This window comes from Trichomonas vaginalis, chromosome I (genome assembly GCF_026262505.1).
Source record: "Trichomonas vaginalis G3 chromosome I, whole genome shotgun sequence".
Taxonomy (NCBI): Eukaryota; Parabasalia; order Trichomonadida; family Trichomonadidae; genus Trichomonas; species Trichomonas vaginalis.
In genome coordinates, this window is record NC_067203.1 from 13,510,902 (window position 1) to 13,534,651 (window position 23,750).

Genomic DNA, 23,750 nt, shown 5'->3' on the forward strand with positions numbered 1-23,750 from the left:
TTTGACAATCTTTATTATGATTTGGTTGAGTGAACTCAATTCATTTGACTTTGAGGGTTATAACTGTGTTCCGCTCTGCAGCTGACCACCCATAGCCTGCCATTTTCGCTAAAAGTGCCGCTTCTTAAAGGAGACCTCCACTTCTGTGCACGCAATACTCGGTTTAAAAGCAAGGGTTGCTTGACAGTTTGTTTGAACAATAGGTGGGCCGTCATTATCATTGTTGTTGCAAACTGTTGTTTGGTGTCAGTTTTACTATATGGATGTTTAATGCTCACCCTTCCTCTTAGCGTATTTTTACGTAGCTTTACGGGCATTTTAAGTGACAGTTAAAAAACGGTTTTTTGACAGATGTTTATATGACACTATTTTGTTCAGCACAAAAAACTAACTCGGTCAAAGTGTCTGTCAGTTTTTGTAAATAACCGTCTATCTCATTCTAATAAAGGAGAAAGCGCTCTCAAGAGTAATGATCTTCCTATGGAACAGGAGCGCCGTACATTTAATCCTGAAGTACGCCCCCAGGACGATAGACCCTTACTCTGGTCCGGCGTGTGACACAGGAAGTTATTAATTTCGTATTTAGAATTGACGTATACGCTCTATGCAAAAAACAACGAGGCTGGTACTCGGACTTGGGGTTCGAGTGGAGTCCTCCTCGATGGTTTTGGGTCAAGTATCTCTCTGTAGGAGGCTACGAAGGAGACTAGACGCCCGCCTGGAAGTCCCTCACTACATTTTCGTCTGTGTGTTTTTAGCTTATGTGTATTATTATTAGTATATAAATATATATCACAGGACAGTAAGTGGCTATTCTCTGCTAATGAAGAATAGTATATCAACTCGTTATTATTAATATATGATAGAGTATTCTGAGGACTTTTTTTTGACATTAATTTCCATTTGCATATCTATATGGATGTTTTTAGATTAGTTCCTATACGAAAAATTTTGAGAAGAAATATACGTGTTTATGCGATTCATTCTTGTATACACATGGTGTTATACGATCGTTCGTTGCTCATCGTAGAGTACGGCTTCTGTTTCTAGTCTTCAGGCCCACAATCAACTTCCGTACCACCGGCGTTTTGGTCAGCTAAATTTCCGTGGCTCTTATGGATCTGACTTTCGACGGCACATCGCGTCATCTCCGCATGGTCAAGGAGATCATCACACGACCCAGGCCGTGGTGCTTCACCATTGGCCAAGGCTTTATCTTACAAGAAGTGTCCTGAAGCCGGCTTCGATTCCTGCCTTGTTATTGCCTCCAGAGAGGCAGTCCATACAGGGCAATTCGATCAAGTGGCGGCTCACGGCCTGATCCTTCACATCGGCAACATCTTCCACTTGCTCAGTATCCCAGAAGTTACAGAAATCTGAGTCAATATACCCAGCTAATCAGAGACAGAAGAGGAACTTGAGACAAGCTAGTCGAGCACGACGTCCGGAAGGTGAATGTGTGGCCGCGCATAATGGAGACTGTGGCTGTCACCAACGGCAGATTAAAGTCGAGTGTTATTGAGGCACTTAAACAGAAAACTAAACACTGGATGATCAAAGCTCCTCTGGTCAGCAAAGGCTTCTATGTTTCCAACATCTGCCGTAGGCTAGCAATTAGGTATCGTTAGATAGAGAGATAACACTCCTTAAGGCACAGTAACGTCCGCATACAGTATAAAGCACTAAAAAACACACACATGGCCAGTCAATAAATTGCGGTATGCAAGAAATGAAAGCCCAGTCGACCACAGACACGGTGGTGTTCCAACGCAGACAACATGAGGTTGTAGAGGAGTAGGGTTGAGCCCAGGTCAGAAGCAATGGTCTTAATCGAATACCGCCAGATAACAGGTAGCCGCCGCGGTAACAGTCACCTTAAAGCATAGACATATGAGGTTCGATAATGAGATAAGTTTAATAAGAATCTTTATTTTTTAGTTTTTTTAGAATAATATTTCTCATATTCGATAATTATGTCTTCCTTATGGAAATATATCATGAAAATTTTGATAATATACATCTAGTTATATATCAATTCTATAAAGTTTAAAATTCTGATAATTGTGAAAATTAGTGTAGCTTTAATTTATTGACTTCTTTAACTGGCCAAACTACTCTTAGCTTTTGTTGCTTTTATCAAAGTTTAATAATTTGAAACCATACTACTCAATATAAAGTACTGAAAGATGAAGAGATAAAACAAAAAGCCCTGAAGACATATATGGATAGCGATGAGTATAAAAAAGAAGTTGAAGCAACTGTAAAGGCAGAAAAACTTTTACAGCTTGCAAAACCAAACCGTACAGTATGAAAACTTAGCACAAGAAAGTAAAATAACGCGCAGCCAGCAAAAGGCAATGAAAAGCGCAGAGTATATAAAAGCTAACATGACTGGTTAGATGCCCAAGCCAACGCTAAAGCAGCCCAACTCATAGGTCAATAAGGACAAAAAATACAAGCGGATGAAGACAGTTCAAATGAAGCTTTAACAAATGCTGACTTTAAGAACGCCTTCGAAGCTCTTCATAGTAAGGTGAAACAAGTGAACGACTTCTCATCTGGAAAGAAACTGAAGTCTGAAGGTTTCGACAAAGAGTTAAAGAAGTAGCACAAAAATATGACGAAAATAAACAGACGCAGCAACGAGACAGGCAGTTCAAAGTGCCTATGACGCCGTTAGAGCAACTGTTGTGAAAAGTCAAGAAAAAGAGTTACAACAGACCAAAACAGACCTAGTAAATGCTTTTTAAAACGAAAAAGTCAGGTAGGACATTACGCTGCAGATGGAACATATGTGCCAGCTGGTGGAACTTATATACCAGCTGGTGGAACTTGATATACTAGCTAGTGGAACTTATATACCACCAAACCCTCCAAGAGAAGCACCTGCACCAGGACTACTAAAACATTTACATGCGTCACATGGACACAGACACAGGCATGCACAACAACCAACCTCCACAACCAACACAAACAACCAGCCACAACAACCACCTCCACAACCAGCACAACAACCAACAGTTCAAAACCCTGCACAACACACACCACAAACAGAGCAAGGACATAAAAGAAGTAGAGAACAAGGAAACCAAGAATTCTTAAAAATGCTTAAAGAAGAGTGTGGTTTCCCAGATTACTGTTGACTTTAGTGACAGATATAAAGAAGCTATTGGAAAGTTCAAGGATGGAAATACTGACCCGAACCTATTTAGCTTTATGGCTCAGCACCAAAACGGATATAATCTCAAACCTGGAAAATACAAGCTCGCTAAGGATATGATTTAATAGCATATCATCCAAATGACATGGATGAATTTACTCCGAGATATTGATGTCAGAGCTAAATGACAATTCAAACTTTCGTCATGAAACGCCGTAAAAATAGAGACGCGAACGAAAGAACAAAAGCTTATGAATGCGGATGACGTAGATAGGGAAATTGTTAAAAACGGTCTCGGAATATATGAAATGCCAGCAGATGAGGTACAAGAAACTCCACAGGAAGAACTAGTTCAGATACAACCAGACATGGAAGAAATAGTTCAGCAACAACAGCTAGAAGAGCCTGAAGGAAACGAACAAGTCCCTCCTTTGGAAACTAACCTCACAGAACTAGATGAAGATTTGGAACAGCCGAAAATTCTTGACCCTCAAACAAGAGTATGCGGAGAATATGGAATATTTCCAAGAGTCTAAAAAAAATTCGGCTGACATAGTAGAAGAATATCGAAAAATGTTTGCCGACATACAAAAGACTCCAACACCAGATGAAAATATTCAGCATAGAATGGAAGCACTGAAGAAAAATGTACACAAATACAACAACCCTTTTTACTTACGAGCATTTAACGTTTCAACTCTCGGATGAACTCGGTGAAATAAAAGGTTAAATTTCAAGAAAACATATAGAAATGAAACATTGTTTAAAGTTCATTCAGAACCTAACCAAGATGGAAACAAACCTACTTTTGTTTCTGCAGACGATGGAACTACAATGAGATGGGGTCATAAAAGTAACCCGGATAGGTGGTTCATAAACTTACAACCACAATTCCAAGAAGTTTAGACGCAATGGAAGTCAATGGTGAACCAGATATAGCTGGTATTTTAAGCGCGCTTTAATGCCATTGAAAGATATGAAAGATGCAGATATTTTGGACCAGTATGAAATGAACATGGCTGATGGAAATATAACACCTGACGTTCTAGAACATTTATCTCAAAGAACTACACAGAACCATAAAAGATGGTATATTTGGTGAAGAGTTTAGAAAGAAAGTAGGGAGGAGAAGGAAGAGAACCTATTGTACATGACCTTGCAAACGAAAGTTTACAAAATGTCATAAAAACTTACTTTGCAGACAATGAACGCGAGAAGGGATGAATATTTTAAGTAAAACTCAAATGGACAGTACCAAATGAAATGTTAGTATTGAAAAACATGTTCCTTGACAATAACCAAACTACAGAAATAAAACGACGCAAGACTGAAAAGATTGGGTAGAAGCTTTCCCATTCCCAAAAGATATAGTTGGTAAATGGAAAGAAACCAGAATGGCTACAAACAACATATATTTGGAAACGAGCTTATTCCATATGGACAAGCTCTGTTTGAAAGAGCTTGAACCAGAAACTCAGGAAAGAGTCATGCAAACAATACGCAAAGACTCAAATACAGACTATGACAAACTCTTTCTAGGATATAGGTTACCTGAGATGGGCGACCAGAGCCAAAAGGCAAAAAGGACATGGGAAATTTGCAACATACTAGATGAACAATAATGCAAAGATGCAACAACTTCAAAGCAGAGGCAATGAAGGAAAAACAAGATAGAGTTTAAAACAGCTAATTTTTCTCAAAATTCAAAGTAATTAATTCTTCTTACGCATAACTATAGAGGAATAAGTACGAGAGTGAAAGAATTAAAAATGTTTTTGCTTTCAGAAATTCTTAATTTCAAGTAGGATTAGAAGAACTAGTAATAATACAACATATCTTTATTTCTATACAATATCATTAATATTACGTTTGATATTCTATTTTCTATCTTCGCGTTTCTTCTTAATAAACTTCGGCCCTTCAAAACCAGGACGAATCGGATTGAATTTGTTCTTAGGCTTTTGCTTTGGAACGTTTTTATTTTGCTGTTGTGGTTTTGGCTTTTGTGTATTTTCTGTTTTTTCTTGATTGTTTGTTGGATTTGCAGGAGGAACATCCATCTGCGATTCATTTTGAGGAAGATATACCATTAATGCATCATAAAAATCTCGCTCCTTTTCAATTTCTTCGATGGAAGCCATAATAAAGTTTACAATAATCGTCAAAAGTTTGAGAGGAGAATTTTGGAAAAGTGACAAGGACTAAAATTTTGAAACCCTGCTTCATTTCTTGGACAATTTTTACCAATGACTGACGATGATAATAAAGGAAATGATTAAATTGCATGTATGGATAATTATATGAAGGAGAGGTATCTAATAATTTTAAGATTTCAATTTGAAATGTTCTTTGAGAAGATATTTGAGCTCAATTCAATGAAATTATGGTAGTGTAGCCATATGTAAGAACAATACTTCATATTTCATGTGATTTTTCATCGGATAAATCAAAATTGAGAGTATGGGATGATAATAAAAGTGACAAAAATGTCGAATTCGCCAATTTTATTCGAAAAAAGTGATAATTTTCCCAAAGGATATTTAATTTCTGGCTGGTATCATGTATTTTCGATTGATGATTCATTACAGTCGCTATCAATCTTTTCAAAATTTGACCGCAAAGAAATATTAATTCAACAACTCAATTTAAATCAAAATACTGATAAAATTCACTATGTTGATTACATCTTGGACGATGTTCTTTTTATTTATGCAACAAAATCGCAAAAATCGATTGGCTTCTTTTTAAATATAAATCTTAACCAGCAAAATTATATTTTACCACCTTTAGTCGAATTTTCATTAACATCACTTACATTTCATTCAAATATTCTTTCAGCATTCGTTCCACATAAAGGATCTTTTGTTGTTGTTTCCAAGAACGGCATATCATGCCATGATCTATATCTAAACGAATATTTCAGCATCAGATCATTAATAACATCATGCCGTTTTGTTAGAAACTATCTTGTTTATACTGATAATTTATTCCTTCACGCTTGTTCTATTGATTTGAACGATAAAAATAGAGTTTTCTTTAATAAAATCAATTCTAGACAGTTAAATACACTCGGAAATCCTCTTAAACTCCTTGCTCTCTCTCATTGTTTGTTAATTATTTTCGAAACTAGTGAAAAAGCTACAGTAGTTCAAAAAGTCCTTTTACAATCCAAGAAATTCGATAGTATTACAAATATATCCAAGTATTTCTTACAGAACAACGAATTTTCGAATATTTCATTTAATATTTTCGACAACGCCTTATTAATTTATCATCGACCTACACAGAAGTTTACTCTAATAGACATGTACGATGCAGACGATATACAGATTTTCCCTCCTTTCGATTGTGAATTTCCAATTTTGGAAATTTTAGACAGTTCAAAGGCATTTTCAGACGAATTTATGTTAGACACAAGATGCAATTACCAAGTTATTAACGTTACAGACCTTAATATCATTGCTGCTCTGTTTAGAAGGACAAATACCTTAACACACTCGATTTTCTTGCTTTCTAACCTCTTAAAGGGTTCAGTTGATGTTGAAACAATGAATAAAATCATCCAAACTATTGGTCCTTCAGCAAGATCTCCATCTACTCAAATAAGATTTGTCAAAGCGATCCAGTTCTCAGGAATTGTTGATCCTCATCTTATTCTACTTGCATTGTTGAGATATTCCAAGATTTTGGGAGACGATATGATCGATGATGCAAAAATTTCTGTAATTCAAGCGGCTTTCCACCCGTATTGCAGGAATACATTGAAAGATATGTTTTCTCTTTGGAAATTGAAGATGAATGATGTTATTATGAAATATATTGTTACAAAACTCGATGAATCATATTGGTATGGCATAGAAATGTTTGGAGATATATTGAAGTTCGCTAAGATTTGCACAGATGTAGGAAAAAGCGAGATTGCAAGAAAAATGATTATTAAATTTGTTTTGGATGGAGGAGAAAGCAGCGAAAACTTTACGGAAATTCGCCAGAATTATATAAGTAAGTTTGGTGAAGATCCGCTCATTCCTATGTCGCAGAAACAATAAAATTTTATTATTTGTTTGTTGAATAACCTGTAAACATTTTAAGTATATATTCACTAGATGTGGTTTAACAAATACATAAGAATTTTTACCATTTTATTAATAATTCTTAAATTTCAAAGAAATTTCAATTAAAAATTAAGATTATCGGTACTGAAATTGGCATTGTTAGTCCATACTTATATGAAAAAAGTTAAAATTTTCATAAAATACAATTTTACTATGGATAATTGAAGAAAACCTTAGTACGGCTTAGCAATATTTAGATTTTCATTAACATAATCACATGGGTTTTCAAATATCTTAACTATAAAATCAGCAATACTCTTTCTAGAAACAGATGTTCCTCTTTCCGGTTGATCTTTCGGAGTGAGAATATAATCTATTTCATTAGAACTAGTGAACCAATTCAGCCTAAGAATTGTATAATCAAGTCCACTTGATTCAATAATATCTGCTAATCCGCGATATGGAACTAATATTGATGGAACAGGGTCATCATAGATACCAATCGAACTAATTGCAACAACACGCTTAACACCCTGATTCTTCATTGCCTTCACAATAATTTTACCCATTTTTTCTAAATCACCTGCTAAATTGATATATACGACATCCATTCCTTTAACAGCATTTTCTACAGCCGATAAATTAGTTGCATCACCTACAATTATCTTTGCATTTCCAGTATTTCCAAGACGATTTTTGTGTCTAACAAAAAGGGTGATATCTAGATGACGTGACAAAGCAGTACAAGTAACTACTTTTCCAAGACTTCCACTTGCACCAATAATAAGGATCTTATTGAAGACAGCCATTGAGAAAAATGAAAAAATTTTGAATTATTTCAAATTTGAGAATATTGAATAAATCATGAATTCACACATACCTCAATTTGAAAATCACTAAAGGATTATAAATATAGCTAATATAACGTCATGGCTTCATAAATACGATATTGTTTCACCAATAAACCACAAAAGGTGCTGTGAATTCATATCGCTAATTCAATTCATTTATTTTCATAACATCAATTTTTTTGTTAAATTTTATTGATAACATGCTAGTTATGAAGAAAAAAAATTTGCCATGAATTCACATTCAATCTGGTTGAGTTATCTTTAAGGGTGCACCCGTATGTACGTTTATTTGAGAGGAGGAGGATTACCCTCTCAATTTTGAGGGATTCGTTAGTTTATTTTCTCGATGAATATGCAATAAAATTTGATTTTTACCTTATCAATATACTTCATATAATATACACATATTCATGTAAAAACTTTTTTCCAAAATCCTCAGGAATTAAGGGATTTTTGAATTTTAAGAATTTTTTTCGAATTTTTTCGAAAAAAAAATATTTTCAGAACAGCCTTAACGGCTAAGATTTAGGAACAATGTTAAGTATCAAAAAGAAAGGAGGTCTGATATAGACAACATATATCGTTGAAGGTTGAAAAAATCTCTAATATTTGAGCCCAAAATTTCAAATTTTAATTTTTTGAAAAAAGAGGCCACCCGCATGTACGTTTATTTGAGAGGAGGAGGATTATATTTTTGAAAGGGTGAAACATTATGAATATGTTAATTATATAATAATATGTATTATTATAAAAAAGAAAAAATAAAGCACGTTAAAAATTTTCTTTCTTGATTTTTTACAAAATCTACTTAGAATTATGCAAAATATGACTAAATAATTATAAATTTCAAGTTAAATTTTAATTTTGATAAATAATTTAAATTTCAAAATATCAAGTTCAGTTCGACTATGTATGTAGTAATTCCTCAATAAAGTGTCAAAACCCTATTAAAATATATGAACATTTTCAACATTTTAATGTTTTTATTTAAAAATTTGATGGAATATGAGCTTCAAACAATTATTATGTAAAGAAAAATAATTAAATATATGTATTTATTCGTATTACAACCGTAGTAAGTCGATTCTTCCTTTCTTCTACTGAGGTTTGAATTTGATTTCGAATTGTAAAGAGATTCAAAGGGAAAATACTAGCGGATAAAAACTACCTCCATGAAAGGGTCATAATGGAGTCAAGTTGTATTTTTTGATATTTTTTGCTTTTTCGAGCCTAAATAGGTAGCCAAGATAATGCCTAAAAATAAGGTTCTAAGTTCTGAAGTTTACATGATCCTCTCGTGTGCACCCTTAATAATTTTTTGTGAATGCATTCAAAAATATAAAAATCAAAATCTTTGCAGATTACGTAACTACTTTTTTTCAAAGTAAGGTTATAAAACATCAACTCGTGGTATTAAAGTATAATCATTTACCGAAATTCGAAAATCTTACTTTAATTTTAGAATTTTGATAATTTTAACAAATAAATATAAGATAGACCATATTTAGGTAGATTTAACTATTTTAATGGGTATTTTATACTCAATCATATAGTATACATGCTTCCTTATAGGAATATGGAAAAATTTCCATTAATGTTTTGATTATCAAGTATTATTTCTGAAGTATGAGGTCCAACAGACTTTTCCGTTTTAGTTTCCTGTTAATGTTTTACATTTTTAACTCAATATACATCCAATTTATGAGAATAAAAGAAATTTTATATCTTTGTCACTTTTTGTCTGTTATAAAAAATGCGCCCTCAGACGGTGGCCGCAAAAAACACCTCGAGGAGCTTTACTTCAACTGGAGGAACACTACATGACGGATTGCGGCGGCCACCTAAACTCAAATCTCTTGAAGATCCAATAAATTATATTAGAACTTTAACTCAGAAAGCAAATGCATATGCACAAGCATTAACTGCATTAGAACTAGATAGAGAATCGAACTTATCTGTTATGGATTCCATGGAACGTGAAATTCATCAAAATTCTGAACAAATCCTAGCATTATCAAAATTAAACGATCAACCATTCTCCGAAACCAACAATGAAAGTAATCCAACAGAAAAAACAACAAACAACAACTCAAGTAAAAATTCAATTCAAGTTTCGTTCGGATTACCAGAGCGATCAACAGAATCAGCCGATATCATAAACAAACTCAAACAGAATCCTTTATTTATCAAAGCATTCGATACAAAAGCGAATATCGACGAAATTGCAAAATCATTCAAAGAAAACTCAAATCCAACAGGATTTAACTACATAATGCGTCAACTATCACGCATGGCATTGATAAATGATGTCATTACACCACTAGCAAACAAAGTAACAATAGGTGTAAACAAAGATGACTTTACATCACTTTTAGACCAAAGTTTACGTCTTTTATTTCCAAATGCCAGTTCCAGAGTGGTCGATATCGGCTCAGATGTTGAAACAAAAGCAGTTTTAACAGTTGACGGAAATGTAATTTTGGAATGCAAAGAAAAACACATGCCACATCAAGAAACTATGTTAAAATCAACATTAGGGTTCCTTAAACTTCCTTCTCCTCAACCTCCTGATAATTCAGTCAAATCCTTATTTGGAAAACCAACTTTTTTTGATCAAAAAACAGAAAAATTTACTGAAGAAGATAAATTAATTGCAAATCACTTTTCTGACATCGCCAAGCCTATTATAGAGAGATTTCTTAGATACGACAGACTGAATAAGCTGTGTGAGAACAGGAGATTCGCTTACGAGTTTTCCAGAGACATTTTAACAAGAAGAACAATCACTGAATTATTACCTTTTCTTTTAATTTCTGTTGGAACTTATTTGAGTGCAAATGATGTTGAATTGTTTCTTGTTGATAATGAAAACTTCGTCTACTATGATGTACAAGGTCGAGATCTCATCAAGAAGTCATTAAAACAATGTGGAGTTCCTCTTTATGTATTGAAATCCCAAAAAGCTGTTGAAATTTCTTATTTGACAAAAAGTTGCGAATATTTTTCAGAAGAAATTGATTCATGGGCTGAAAATCAACCATTTATTGCTAGTCCTATTATTTCTAATGATATTGTTATAGGTGTTTTGTGTTGTGCAGGTAATATCAAGAGTCTTTCTTTCTCAGATAAAGACATTGAATTACTCAAAGATATGTGTTCTGTTTTAGCAGCTGTTATTCCATTTTTATGCGCAAAAGAACTAGAAAGCGAAGAGAAAATAGATCCAAAACAATCTCTTCTTTTGTACCAAAAGATGAACGAAAATGAAACTGATAATTATTTGATGAATGTCGCAAATTTACTTTCTATTTCAATTAATTGTGAATTTATTGTAATTTTCTGCCAAAATAAGACAAAAATCATCCTGAAAAATGGTGAAGATTTCGGTAGATTGATATTTACAGAAGTATCCATGAAATCTATTAGTGAGAACTCACAAGACAAAGTGTTAATCGCTAATCCTTGCACAAAAATTCCAAATTTTGCTTCTGTTTCTGATGTAAGATGTGAAAATTTAATTGCTTTCACACAAAGAAACATCACATTCTGTTGTGTGAATAGTCAAAACGAGAACAAAGAGTTCTCTGATTTCGAGCAACTTTTGATACAATCTTTGCATAGTTACGCAAAAGTTTATGATGAAATAAACATCAGAAAATCGAACATTTCAGATTTGAAGCAAAAATCATTTCAAATGCGAGAAATTCTTGAAAACTCAGCAAAATCGAAGAGTTTATCAGAGTTAATGGATATTGTCACTGAGAAGATGAAGATGAATGCCTATTCCATATGGAAATACACTCCTTTGTTGCAAACATTTAATTGTGTTTTGTCTAACAAAATTCAAAAGAATTCTATCATCCCTTGTGATGATTATTTGTTTAATAGTTTTGTGAATTTAGAATCAGAGTACATGAATGAAACAATTGTTGCAGGAAATCAATCGAAATACTTATTAATGATCAACCAAATTAATGGTTGTGTTTATGCCATCAATATTTACAAACATATAATTGTTTTCTCGGGAGATTCTTTATCAAAAGATGCTCCTTTGATTGCCCACGATTATTCCAGTTTGATACATTTCATGATGATAAAAGAGCTGAAGAATGATTTGATTTATGAAGCAATTGATTTAAATAACACAAAAATAAGTGATGCAGAAATTAATCACAGATTGTTTTGTTCATCGAATTATAATGATCCTGAACTAATTGAAATTGTTTTGAGGATTTTCAAGATGATGAAAGTTCAAGCAACATTGAGCAAACAAGACTTTGAAATGGCAAAATTCATTTTGAAATGTAGAGAAATGATTAATATAAACCAAAAACCATTTCACAATTTCAGACATTCTGTTGATTGCTTGCAATTTGTTTATTACACTCTGTTGAAATCAAGACTTTGTAATAAACTTGATCCACATCAAATTGTTGGTTTATTATTCGCTACTTTGTTACATGATGTTTCTCATAATGGATATAATGATGAATACCACAAAAACAACAAAACACATTTGTATTTCGTGGATAATAACTATCCAATGGAGACTTATCATTGCAAAGTTGCTTCAAAGATTATTGATGAATATTTTCCAAATATGAATCAGAGTTTTTGGTCGATGTTTATTCCTTGTATCAAAGCAACATCTATTCTAAAATTAGTTGAAATGTCTTCACGAATTGTAATGAAAACAGATGAAATATCAAATGATTTCGTGTTCATTTCTTCTTTCGTTTGCTCAATGTCTAATACAGCAAACTCATTTAGAACATTTGAGTTTGGAAAGATAATGGCAAACAATATTTTCAAAGAATTGACAGAATTGAATGAAATAGAGAAATCCAAGAATTTACCATTATCAAATATGCTGCCAATTGGATCTTTCGACAATGTTGAATCACTTGAATCAGCTTTCATTACAACAACTGCGATGCCTGCAATGAGAGCTTTAACTACTTTATTCCCTGACATGAGCGACATTTACGTACAATTAGAAGAGAACAAGAAACAATGGGAAAATCTAAAGAGAATGATTCAACAGCAACAAGAGCAGAAATAGCTTTATTTTTATATTATTTATTATTTTGTTTTGTAATGTAAATATGATTTTTTTTTACTCCTATCATTTAATATTTTAATCCGTGAAAAAAAGATGCCGGAAATGCTAAAATGCAACAATGACTATTCTTCTAGAATAAGTCAAGGTAGAATCATTAATAAACATTCATGAAATTTTCATTGATTGAGGATGCAGACTTGGAAATTCTTCTCGCTTGAACCAAAGCTGAAACAATAAAATATTGATGAAATTTAGAAAAATGAAAATTTTATTTTTTGTTTACAATACTCTCATCAAATTAGAACTTGAAAGCAGCAGCACCCTCGCCAGCATTTGTAGCGAAGATGATTGGATCCTTGACGCCACGTGGCTCGTAGAATTGTTTCTTAACGTTCTCAATGAACTTAGCTGGATCAGCATCTGGAGCAAGGATGAAAACTGTGCAGCCACCCCAGCCAGCACCAGTAAGACGGCCACCAAGAGCGCCATTCTTAAGACCAGTCTCGACAAGAGCATCGAGAGCTTCGCAGGAGCACTTGTAGAGGTCGCGGCAGGAAGCATGGGATTCCTTCATGAGCTCGCCCCACTGCTGGAGGGAAGCACCGTCCATCTTAATAACACGGTGAGCTTCGCCAACAACATGAACAGCGCGATCGCGGAGAACGAGTTTGCCTTCGCGTTCTGGGAGCTTCTTGGCAGCTTCCATAGCACCTTCCCAACCAAGCTTGGCAACAACTTCGCCGATTGTCTTAGCGCCTGGCATCATGAGCTCAGCAGCGCGGCGAACTTCTTCAACACGGCGGTTGTAGCAGTCATCAGCTGTAGCAAGCTTAGCAGCGGCAACACCTGTGTGGGCAACAACGAAGTGAGCTGGTGGGAGCTTGACTGGCTTGGCTGTGATCTTTGGAACGAATGAGATGACGCAAGCATGGTCCTTCTCACCGAGGATGGAGATAGCCTGGTCCATACCACCGCACATGACACCAACACGGTGCTCGGCTTCAACGCACTTCTCGACCAGCTTGCCCTTGTCAGCACCACCGCCTGTAAGGAGGTCAAGGCCCATAGCAACAGCGCAAAGAAGAGCTGCAGATGAGGAAAGACCAGAAGCAAGTGGAACGTTGCCGCTGATGAGGACATCAAGGCCATTGACGTGCTGGTTGAATGTCTCAAGGAATGTCTTGACGGCTGATTCAACGTACTGAACCCAACCCTCGCCAAGGAGCTTCTTTTCGGCGATCTTGACATCGGAACCCTTGAGATGGGAATCAAGGTTGCGGATACGGAGGAGTCCACTCTCGTTGGAAGCAAGAAGAGCTGTTGTGAACTTTCCCTCAAGAGCCATTGGGAAAACAGAGAAGCCGCAGTAGTCAATGTGCTCACCAATGAGGTTAACACGGCCTGGAGCACGGCCTGCGAATTGTGGCTTGACGCCGAATTCCTTTTCGAAGACTGGGATCATCTCCTGGACAAGCTTGTCGCTTGCTGTGAAAGACATTAGCGAAAAATGAACTTATCTGCAGTGACTTTTTTAGCTCTCAAAATTCCAATTCAAATAATGGGTTGACAGATAATTCAATTTTGTTTAATTTTTAAATTAATATAATCTATATGCAATAATAATGCAAATGTAAATTTACTGTGGAAATACCTTCTCAAACCATTCAAAAATTTGAGAGCACCCGTAAAATGCTATAACAGGTAAATGATGGGTATATTAATTATCTTGAAATAATGAGTATTATTATCCCTACGAATATATAGGTTCTGAATTAATTTTTTGAAAAGATTGATAGGGTTTTTTATTCTTCTGAAAATTGAATGGCCCCGTGAAAGTGATCCTTGGTCGATACAAACATTCATGAAACAAAAATATAATTTTCGAGACTATGACCAAATTAGAAGAGCAATCCTTTTTAAAAGTTACAATTATTTTACAATTTTACTCCTATTGACCATTTTAATCATTTTTATTATATATAAACTGTAAATTGCTCCATCTACATGCTTAGACTTCTCTTGAATACACGAAATCCCAAATGATTGGATGTTCAATACCCTACGTTCCCAACTTCTGGAAAACGGTTTTTCACCCTTATGATCAGTTTCAGACACTTTGGGAGTCTCCCAAACTTTGATATTTTGCATTATGATAGAGAAACGTGTCTAGTTTAACGCACAGTTGTTTTAAAGGCAAATGATGATATCACATGAAATTATCAAATTATCAAATTTTGAAGTACCAGTCCAAAGGGTTAATTAGATCCTACACAGATGTGCGATAGTGAAACATATGTGTTCTTGATTTGAGAAGTCCTACTGATAGAGGTATAAATCTCACAGCTTTGTGTGAGTGTGTCTGACACTTGTATAGAGTGGAATATGCGCCGACATATATTATATAATAACATGTAGTTGATAATTATGAAAAAATAGAATTCGATGCGAATGATATTGAAAGTTGTTTTGTAATTTGATATTTTTCTTATATGTGTTAATTAGTAAATGGCTTGTTTGTTGTGATAGTACTATGAAAAATGAAAGGTATTTTAAATTAAAAAATTGAGATTTTGAGATATCTCTAGAATTAAGAATTTATTATGTATTTGACTTTTATATAACTATGTGTAAAGGATCTCGATGTCTATATGCTTTAAATAAAATTAAATAAAATGAGATAAAAAATTAAAATGGACAAGAAGATATATGGAAATGTAATTTGTATTGTGTTGGTTGTTGGCAAAATGATTTTAATACAGATTTAAGGATTTGGAATGGATTTGAAATTAAATGATTTTAATTCAAGGAGTAATAAGATTTTGAACTGGTTTTTATTTTGTGAATGTAAATTCCTTCCATAGGATATGTATTAGAAAGATCAATGTCAAACTTTTTGAAAGAATTGTTTTTTTGTTGAGCGATTTTCTCATATTTAATAATATATTTAAGTTGGCGTATCTTACGCCCTTCCAAAATATGTATTAGAAAGATAAATTTTAAACTTTTTGAAAGAATTGTTTTTTTGTTGAGCGATTTTCTCATATTTAATAATATATTTAAGTTGGCGTATCTTACGCCCTTCCAAAATATGTATTAGAAAGATAAATTTTAAACTTTTTGAAAGAATTGTTTTTTTGTTGAGCGATTTTCTCATATTTAATAATATATTTAAGTTGGCGTATCTTACGCCCTTCCAAAAATATGTATTAGAAAGATGACTTATAATTTCATAAATTATTTTGTCCCGACGGTTTGAGCGGTTATCAGAATGGTTGCTTACACAATGCGTCAGCAAAATGTCGGTTGGGGTGCCCTTCTTGGCCTCCTGAGTACTCACCAAGATACCCCCAGCTCCCGCAAAACACCTCCCTTAGGTGCGCATTACCTGACGGCATTATTTTGCAATTATTTCAAATTTTTTAGATGTCTTTTGTTAAAGTTTGTTAACTAAAGACTTGAAAACAGCTTACCGCTTCAAGCTGCTCTCTTCCCGGTTCCTCTGCCGCAATCTTCTGTTTGATTGTGCGCAAAGCTCTCCTCCTTGTGAACTTTGCCTGACAGATACACCTGGGAGACAGCATTCGGACATTTTACCGCTTCAAGCTGCTCTCTTCCCGGTTCCTCTGCCGCAATCTTATGTCTGATTGTGCGCAAAGCTCTCCTCCTTGTGAACCATGGCTGATAGAAAGAACTGAAAGACAGGATAGGAGGAACATGCCGGTTCAAGTTAACTTGCAATATGCTTCTGATTAGTGATTTTAGATGAAAGATTAGCGAAATCGCATTTAATTTGGATAGAAGGATTCAATTTTATGAAGCAGGCTCGTAGAAAATATGCAGGAATAGCACAATCTTTTGCAATCACAACGCGATTGCAAAACTTCGACCGACAAGAGTGTATTGTGCACTCTTGTCGGTCTGCATGTCTCATTCCGGGAGACATTGTCACTGCATGTCTCCCAGAATGAGACAATCTTCCGCATTCATATTTTTGAATTAGGAAAGAATATTTTTATTTATCAACTTCATTGAAAATTTCTTCAACAACTGTTTCAGTTAGCTCATCATTGAATCTGTATGGAAAGCTATGCGTCAAATCTTTGACTTTTTGAGTGAGAATTTGAACATCTCCTGGGTTAATCTTTGTTGCATATTCGCAATCGGATACTTTCAGTGGCATTCCAAGTTTAACAGCCCAATTACGAAGAGATTCGACAAACTTATCAGCTTTTTCTTCATCAGTTCCGCTGCGAACGTCAAAAACACGTTCAGCAGCTCTTGCCATTGTTTGGATTCTTCCTTTCTTCACTTTTTCGTAGAGAACAGGTGCAACAATTGATAATGTAGCTGCATGGTCAATGCCATACATAGGAGTAAGTGGTTGTGCTACTAAATGACATTCCCAGTTTGGCCGCTTTGCATAAGTGAAAATATGGTTTTGAGCAAAAGATGCAGCTGTTATAAGTCTTTCATGGAGTTCTAATGATGAATTTGGCTTCATTAAGCCATCACTGATATCAACAAGTTCTCTCATAATAGAGTAATAGAAGTTATCTGACATTGGAGCTGATTCACTTGTGATCACTTGATCAGTACAGTGCATCATAGCATCAAAGAGGCCATTTCTCAATTGTCTTGCAGGTAAAGTCATAGTATATCTCGGATCAATCAAAGAGAACTGAGGATAAACAAGCTGGGAACCAGAATTATTTTTCTCTTGGATATCATCTCTTTGAATTGCATATCCATTATTCCATTCAGATCCTGTGGCTGGAATAGTTAATACTGTTCCGAATGGAACTGCAGTTTTGGCATAAGCACCCTTAGAAATAATATCCCAGGGCACAACGAATTCATCTAAGCATGCAGCTGCTGCAATAAACTTTGTGGCATCAATAACAGATCCACCACCAACAGCAAGAATAAGATCTGGCTTATATTCCCTAACGATTTTTATGATTTCTAAACATTTTACATATCTTGGATTTGGCTGAATTCCACCTTCCCATTTTACCTCACATTCAAGTTCTGATAATGCTTTTTCAACATCGGAACGAGCTCCATTTTTTTCGATTGATCCGCCGCCAAATGTGCACAAAATACGAGACTTTTTAGTGACAAAATCCTTAAGATGTTCTTGAACAACATTAGAGCCAAATCCTACTTTAGTGGTATTAGTCCAAAGCCACTTCATATAAAATGATCTAAATTTTAAATTCAATTTCCTTCAAATATGTCGTTATAAAATATATTATCCTACCTTATTTAATAGTCAAATTATCGAAGAAAATAGGTTTATGACAATTGTTCATATGAATTCACATCTTTTCACAAAAAATTGAGAAGATAATTTCTCACTGAACTCTCTATCAAAAATATCGGGTTTTCAAAATTCATCAATTAACGCATTATTATTACTTCAGGAGTAATATTATAGAAAGGAAACATCATAGACATCAAATTTGCTTCATTATTCCAATAATGAATGGGAAGAAGTCTACAAAACTATTTTTACATCGGAAGTCTACAGTAAAAATCAGAAGTATATAGGCTTTAAAGGCAATTTTTATGTTAGTGGAGTTTATTTCACTAATCTTGGTAATGATGGGGTTATCTTCCTCAAATCTAATGATATTAAGTCTCTTATTTCATCGAGTTCATTTGAAAACTCATCAAGAGATGGTGATGGTGGTTCCATCTACATCAAAGGAGGACAAAGTTCCATTCGAAATGCTTGTAGCTTTGGATCCAAATCTTCAGGCGACAGAAAGTTCTGCTATATTTCAGTCACTGACAATTCTACGAATATCAATGAATTGCATGATTCTTCAATAGCATATAGTAATCAAGGTGCCTTAGAGGGCTATAATTCAATTTATTTAAGATTAGGCAACAATTCAATTTTCCAAAACAATATCACGAGGAATTATTGCAAATATAATACCGCTTTTGGAATAGATAATAGTCACGGAAATTCTTCAATAAAATATACGCAAATTGATGAAAATTACGGAATATATAGAATTTGTGCGATAGGACGCAAATATGTAACATATAACAACATTGTTTTCACAAACAATACTGTTTCTAAACTTGATACTACCCGTCCTGGAATGTTTTTATGTTATCAATGCCATGCTACATTCGAAAACTGTTACATTGCAAATAATAATCAAAGCAAATATTTTATGTTTGGAATTAGAGATTCGGGTTCCATTACAGTATCTAATTCTTATATTGATGCTACAGAAAATTTATACAGACAAGGCCAACGTGTTTCAATTGGACCTAATATTGAAATTTCACCTGAATTACATCTACTTTCAGTAGAATTTTGTCCCACAGAAAATTTTGTCAATTTCTATAAAATCATTACGGAGCTTATTCATCATAATGGTTTAGGTGAATCAATGACTTCGTTATTTTCTTAATTCTTTTCTTTTTTAAAATGATTTGATTTTTGAATTTTGCTTTTTGACTATTTGATAGGCAAGGAATTTGGGTTTCAGGTTCTTGATAAAAGGGATATCATAAGATTTTTTGAATATCATCAAAAATGAGGAAATGGGAAGTTGCTTGTTATGTACGTTTAGAAATTGTAAAATGTCTCAGAGGTCTCTTTTTTCATATTTCACAGCCAAGAATCCAACCACTCCAGCATCTTCGCCTGTTATGAAAAAGCAGACAGCTATACGCTCTCTGAAAAAAATTTCATCCAAAGCTAAAGATTCAAGTTCTGATTTCGAACTTGAAAATACTGAAAGCGAATCAGAGGATGAAAAGGAATTCAACAAGGTAGCAAGCGAAGAAAAGATTATGAAATTAAACAAACCTTCTTCTTCAGAATATGAATCCGAATCAGAACAAAATTTCATTGACGACGATAGTGATGAAGAACAGAAAACTCCATCAAAATCAAGAACACGCGCTAAACCAGCTAAATCAACAAAATCAAGATCAATCAAAACTACAAAAGCAGCTGTTCCATTTGACGCTCCACCAGAAGTCAACCATGCTCAAATTGCTCGCGAAGCATCAGCATCCGTCAGTGAAGAAGATTTACCAGATTGGTTAACTACAAAACTCAGAGATAAGAACAAGAAGCGTCCAGATAAAGAAGGTTACGATCCATCTACAGTTTACATCCCCGAAACAGTTAAGGAAACCTTTACACCTTTCCAAAAACAATTTTGGGATATCAAAGAAAACAACTTCGATGCAATTGTCATGATCCGCAAAGGCAAATTCTACGAAATGTTCAGTGTTGATGCTATTTTTGCACGTGATGTTCTTAAATTGCACTTAACTTATCGAGGAAAGGAACCAATGTGCGGCGTTCCAGAAAAAGCATTCTCAGAATGGGCCATCAAAATCATCAATGCCGGAAAGAGAGTTTGCAAAGTCGAACAAATGGAAACTGCAATTGATCAGGCAAATCGCAAAGGAAAAGGTGCCGAAAAGGCAATCCAAAGAAAGCTTGTTCAAGTCTATTCACTTGGAACAATCGATGACTTCGAAATGCTCGAATCCTCTCAACCAAGTTATTTATTATCTATCAGATCATCCAGCCGTCAAACAGCAGGTGTTTGCCTTGTTGATTGTTCGACAGGTACCTTCCATTTAGGTGCAGTTAACGAAGATGACTTGGCAGATACATTAATCAGATTCGAACCAGTCGAAGTTATCTATTCAGCGAACAACATCTCACCTGAACACTTAGCAATCATCAAACACTATTGTGGTAATGTCGCTACACGTGCTAAGACCGGTTCAGAGACATGGGACAGTACTCTTGCGATGAATACTATTTTAAAGATCGCAAAATGGGATAATGTTCCAGATTCTCTTGAAAATGTTCATCAAGATGCAATTGCAGCCTTAGGTGGATGTGTTGCTTATCTAAATGAGCACAAAATTGCCGAATCTTTGTTATCATTAAAGAGATTCAAGACTTTGGATGAAGCAGGATCATCTTCATTCCTTTCTCTTGATTCATCTGCACTTACAAACTTACAGATCATTGGAAAAGATCCACATTGTCTTATTAATATCTTAGACCACTGCACAACACCATTTGGACGTCGTCGTCTTCGTTTCTGGATCATGCATCCACTCAGATCCATCAATCAAATCGAAGAACGTCAAAAAGCAGTTGAAGAATTAATGAAACCAGATTTCAACACGCTTTCAAAGGAGCTCAAGACAATTCCTGATCTCGAAAGAATGCTTTCACGTGTTTACTCAAACAAATGCAGCGTTAAAGTTTTCATTGATTGCCTTGGCGCTCTCAAAAAATGTTGTCAATTTTTCACAAAAATTGAAGGAACGGTCAAATCTCCGCTATTAGCGAATGTTGTTCCACCAGGAAAAGGAAAGTCTCTTGCCAAACAGATAGATGATATTCTTGCAGAGCTTGAAGTCGAGAAATCAATTCAATCTAATGAATTCATTGTCAAAAAAGGCGTTTTCAAAGATATCGATGATATTGATGAAGAAGTTTCATCAATTGAAGATGATTTGAATGATATATTAAGAGATATCAAGCGCGAAGTTGGCTGCAAGGATCTTTCCTATGTAAACATGCAATCTGAGAAGTTCCAAGTCCAAATTCCAGTTAAATATTGCTCAGATCTTCCTGACAAGTATATTTTGATGTCTCAGACGAAATCAGTTAGAAGATATCATACTCCTGAGATCAAAGAAAAGCTGAAGCAGTTGGACATCGTAGAGAACGAGCGCCAGAAGTTGAGAAGCGGATCACAGAAGAGATTCATCGATGAATTCGCAAAGAATTCACCAATTTGGGATTCAATTGTTGATGCAATTGCTGATATTGATTGTTTGATTTCCTTGGCAATGACATCAATCAGATGGAGAGCATCTGGTGTTCTTTGCAAACCAATCTTTGTACAAAAGGATTCTCCAGAAGCTCATGGACAAGCCATTCTCCAAGTCGAGAAAATGAATCATCCTTGCATCATTGGAACACCAATTCCTAATGACATCGACATCCACGATAGATTCGTTCTTTTGATTACTGGTCCAAACGCTTCTGGTAAATCAACATACGCTAGAATGTGTTGTGTATCAATCATACTTGCACAGATAGGTTGTATGCTACCAGCTGTTTCTGCAAAGATGACTTGTTACGACCAGATTTTCACAAGAATTGGCGCAAGTGATAGAATCTTTAATGGCCAATCAACTTTCGCCGTTGAATCATCAGAAACAGCCAGATTGATGAAGCATGCAACAAGCGATTCATTTGTTGTACTCGATGAACTCGGAAGAGGTACATCAACATTGGATGGCATTGCAATTGCTTCTTCTGTTTTGGATTTCTTCATTAACAAAGTCAAGTGCCCATTGGTATTCTGTACTCACTACCACGTATTGGCAGAAGAGTTTGAACAGTTCCCAATGGTAAGGAATGCTTCAATGAAATACGAAATCAGCAATGGAAATTTGACTCTTGCTTACACATTGATTGACAAGATGTGTCCAAGCTCATTCGGTTGCAGAGTCGCAAAAATTTGCGGATTGCCAGCTGATTTAACCGAAGAAGCTCAAAAAGTTGCTGATGATTTCGAAGATAGACATGCTGCATTAAGAACATCTGGAATTGATGTCAAAGTAGAGACCATTGAAGAGAGAAGAGATATCATTGATTTGAAGAAAGCTATTGACGATTTGACCGGCGGAGTTGTCAACGAACAAAACTTTTATAAGTTTATGGACTTCCTTTCAAAGGAATTGCCAAAGATAAATGTAGAGTGAAAGAATAAAATATATATTATCGATATAAAAAAAGATTCTTTTGTTTTTCAATAACTACATGCTAATAAAGGTATCCAGATCTCAACGTATTAAATACATACTCGTGTGGATTAATCTTGATGGCTAAATTAAATTTTGAACAATTGCCTTTTTTTTGAGGTTAGAAATTTTGAACTCACTTACAGGCGTTAGAGGTAGGGCAACGATAGGTCAAAAAGGCTTCTCTGATAGATTTCCTTGCCTTTTGGATATGCTATAATATATAGCCTAGCATGATAGGATATGATGTCAAAAGTTAGAACATAACTTAGGATCTTGAGAAAAATGAAAAACAAAAATTACATAAAAAAAGAAAAATTTTATCTAATTTGTTTTTTTGGACCGAATAAGTAATTTTATTGAATTTCAATACGACACATAGATTTTATTATTAGTAATAAATATAATGGTTTACTATTAACAAGGAACCTAAACTAATGAAAATTTGATTTCAAATATTGTATATGATTATCATAGATTACCAAAATAGATTGCTATTTATGAGGATATAATATTGATTATTAGTAAATCGTATAAATTTAATAAATATACCATGAATATTGAATGAATTTCTTGATTCATAGGGGTAAAACGCGCTTTTATATGATTTAGACAGAGAATTTATGAGATGTAAATAACACAATAAAGGTTATATTGAATATTTTCTAAAAATAAATCGAAATTATAAAAAACAATACATTTATTCATTGAAACTACTTGGACAAATATGAAACAAGCATTCAGGCAATACTTTTGAGACTTCAACGCATCTGATAATTTTTATATAACTTCACCTCTTATGCTTA

General features: G+C 34.5%; 7 protein-coding genes and 1 pseudogene across 8 annotated transcripts, besides 1 other annotated feature; 4 read left to right on the forward strand and 4 right to left on the reverse strand.

The window, feature by feature from the left end:
- The first annotated feature begins 2,148 nt into the window (after positions 1 to 2,148).
- Positions 2,149 to 4,692, forward strand: TVAGG3_0980630 (annotated as a pseudogene). The gene has a single exon. A coding segment is annotated over exon 1 (2,544 nt).
- Positions 4,693 to 4,926: 234 nt separating this feature from the next.
- On the reverse strand, positions 4,927 to 5,380 carry TVAGG3_0980640 (uncharacterized protein; the record flags this gene model as incomplete). Its single annotated transcript, XM_001322694.1, has 1 exon — positions 5,038 to 5,301. The coding sequence occupies one exon, from the start codon at positions 5,299 to 5,301 to the stop codon at positions 5,038 to 5,040; it is 264 nt and encodes an 87-aa protein (XP_001322729.1).
- A 266-nt stretch (positions 5,381 to 5,646) lies between these two features.
- TVAGG3_0980650 (uncharacterized protein) lies at positions 5,647 to 7,281 on the forward strand (the record flags this gene model as incomplete). Its single annotated transcript, XM_001322693.1, has 1 exon — positions 5,647 to 7,209. The coding sequence occupies one exon, from the start codon at positions 5,647 to 5,649 to the stop codon at positions 7,207 to 7,209; it is 1,563 nt and encodes a 520-aa protein (XP_001322728.1).
- Positions 7,282 to 7,448: 167 nt separating this feature from the next.
- TVAGG3_0980660 (NAD(P)H-binding) lies at positions 7,449 to 8,024 on the reverse strand (the record flags this gene model as incomplete). The annotated part of the gene is made up of 1 exon (XM_001322692.1): positions 7,449 to 8,024. One exon carries the CDS (start codon positions 8,022 to 8,024, stop codon positions 7,449 to 7,451), a length of 576 nt encoding a protein of 191 aa, XP_001322727.1.
- A 307-nt stretch (positions 8,025 to 8,331) lies between these two features.
- Positions 8,332 to 9,373: a mobile genetic element.
- Positions 9,374 to 9,819: 446 nt separating this feature from the next.
- Positions 9,820 to 13,128, forward strand: TVAGG3_0980680 (3',5'-cyclic-nucleotide phosphodiesterase protein; the record flags this gene model as incomplete). The annotated part of the gene is made up of 1 exon (XM_001322691.1): positions 9,820 to 13,128. The coding sequence occupies one exon, from the start codon at positions 9,820 to 9,822 to the stop codon at positions 13,126 to 13,128; it is 3,309 nt and encodes a 1,102-aa protein (XP_001322726.1).
- Positions 13,129 to 13,378: 250 nt separating this feature from the next.
- On the reverse strand, positions 13,379 to 14,718 carry TVAGG3_0980690 (galactokinase protein; the record flags this gene model as incomplete). The annotated part of the gene is made up of 1 exon (XM_001320698.2): positions 13,427 to 14,626. One exon carries the CDS (start codon positions 14,624 to 14,626, stop codon positions 13,427 to 13,429), a length of 1,200 nt encoding a protein of 399 aa, XP_001320733.2.
- A 1,903-nt stretch (positions 14,719 to 16,621) lies between these two features.
- Positions 16,622 to 18,876, reverse strand: TVAGG3_0980700 (alcohol dehydrogenase YQHD family; the record flags this gene model as incomplete). The annotated part of the gene is made up of 1 exon (XM_001322689.2): positions 17,141 to 18,322. One exon carries the CDS (start codon positions 18,320 to 18,322, stop codon positions 17,141 to 17,143), a length of 1,182 nt encoding a protein of 393 aa, XP_001322724.1.
- An 855-nt stretch (positions 18,877 to 19,731) lies between these two features.
- On the forward strand, positions 19,732 to 23,010 carry TVAGG3_0980710 (mismatch repair protein Msh6 (MutS-like protein); the record flags this gene model as incomplete). Its single annotated transcript, XM_001322688.1, has 1 exon — positions 19,732 to 22,905. The coding sequence occupies one exon, from the start codon at positions 19,732 to 19,734 to the stop codon at positions 22,903 to 22,905; it is 3,174 nt and encodes a 1,057-aa protein (XP_001322723.1).
- Between the last annotated feature and the right edge of the window lie 740 nt (positions 23,011 to 23,750).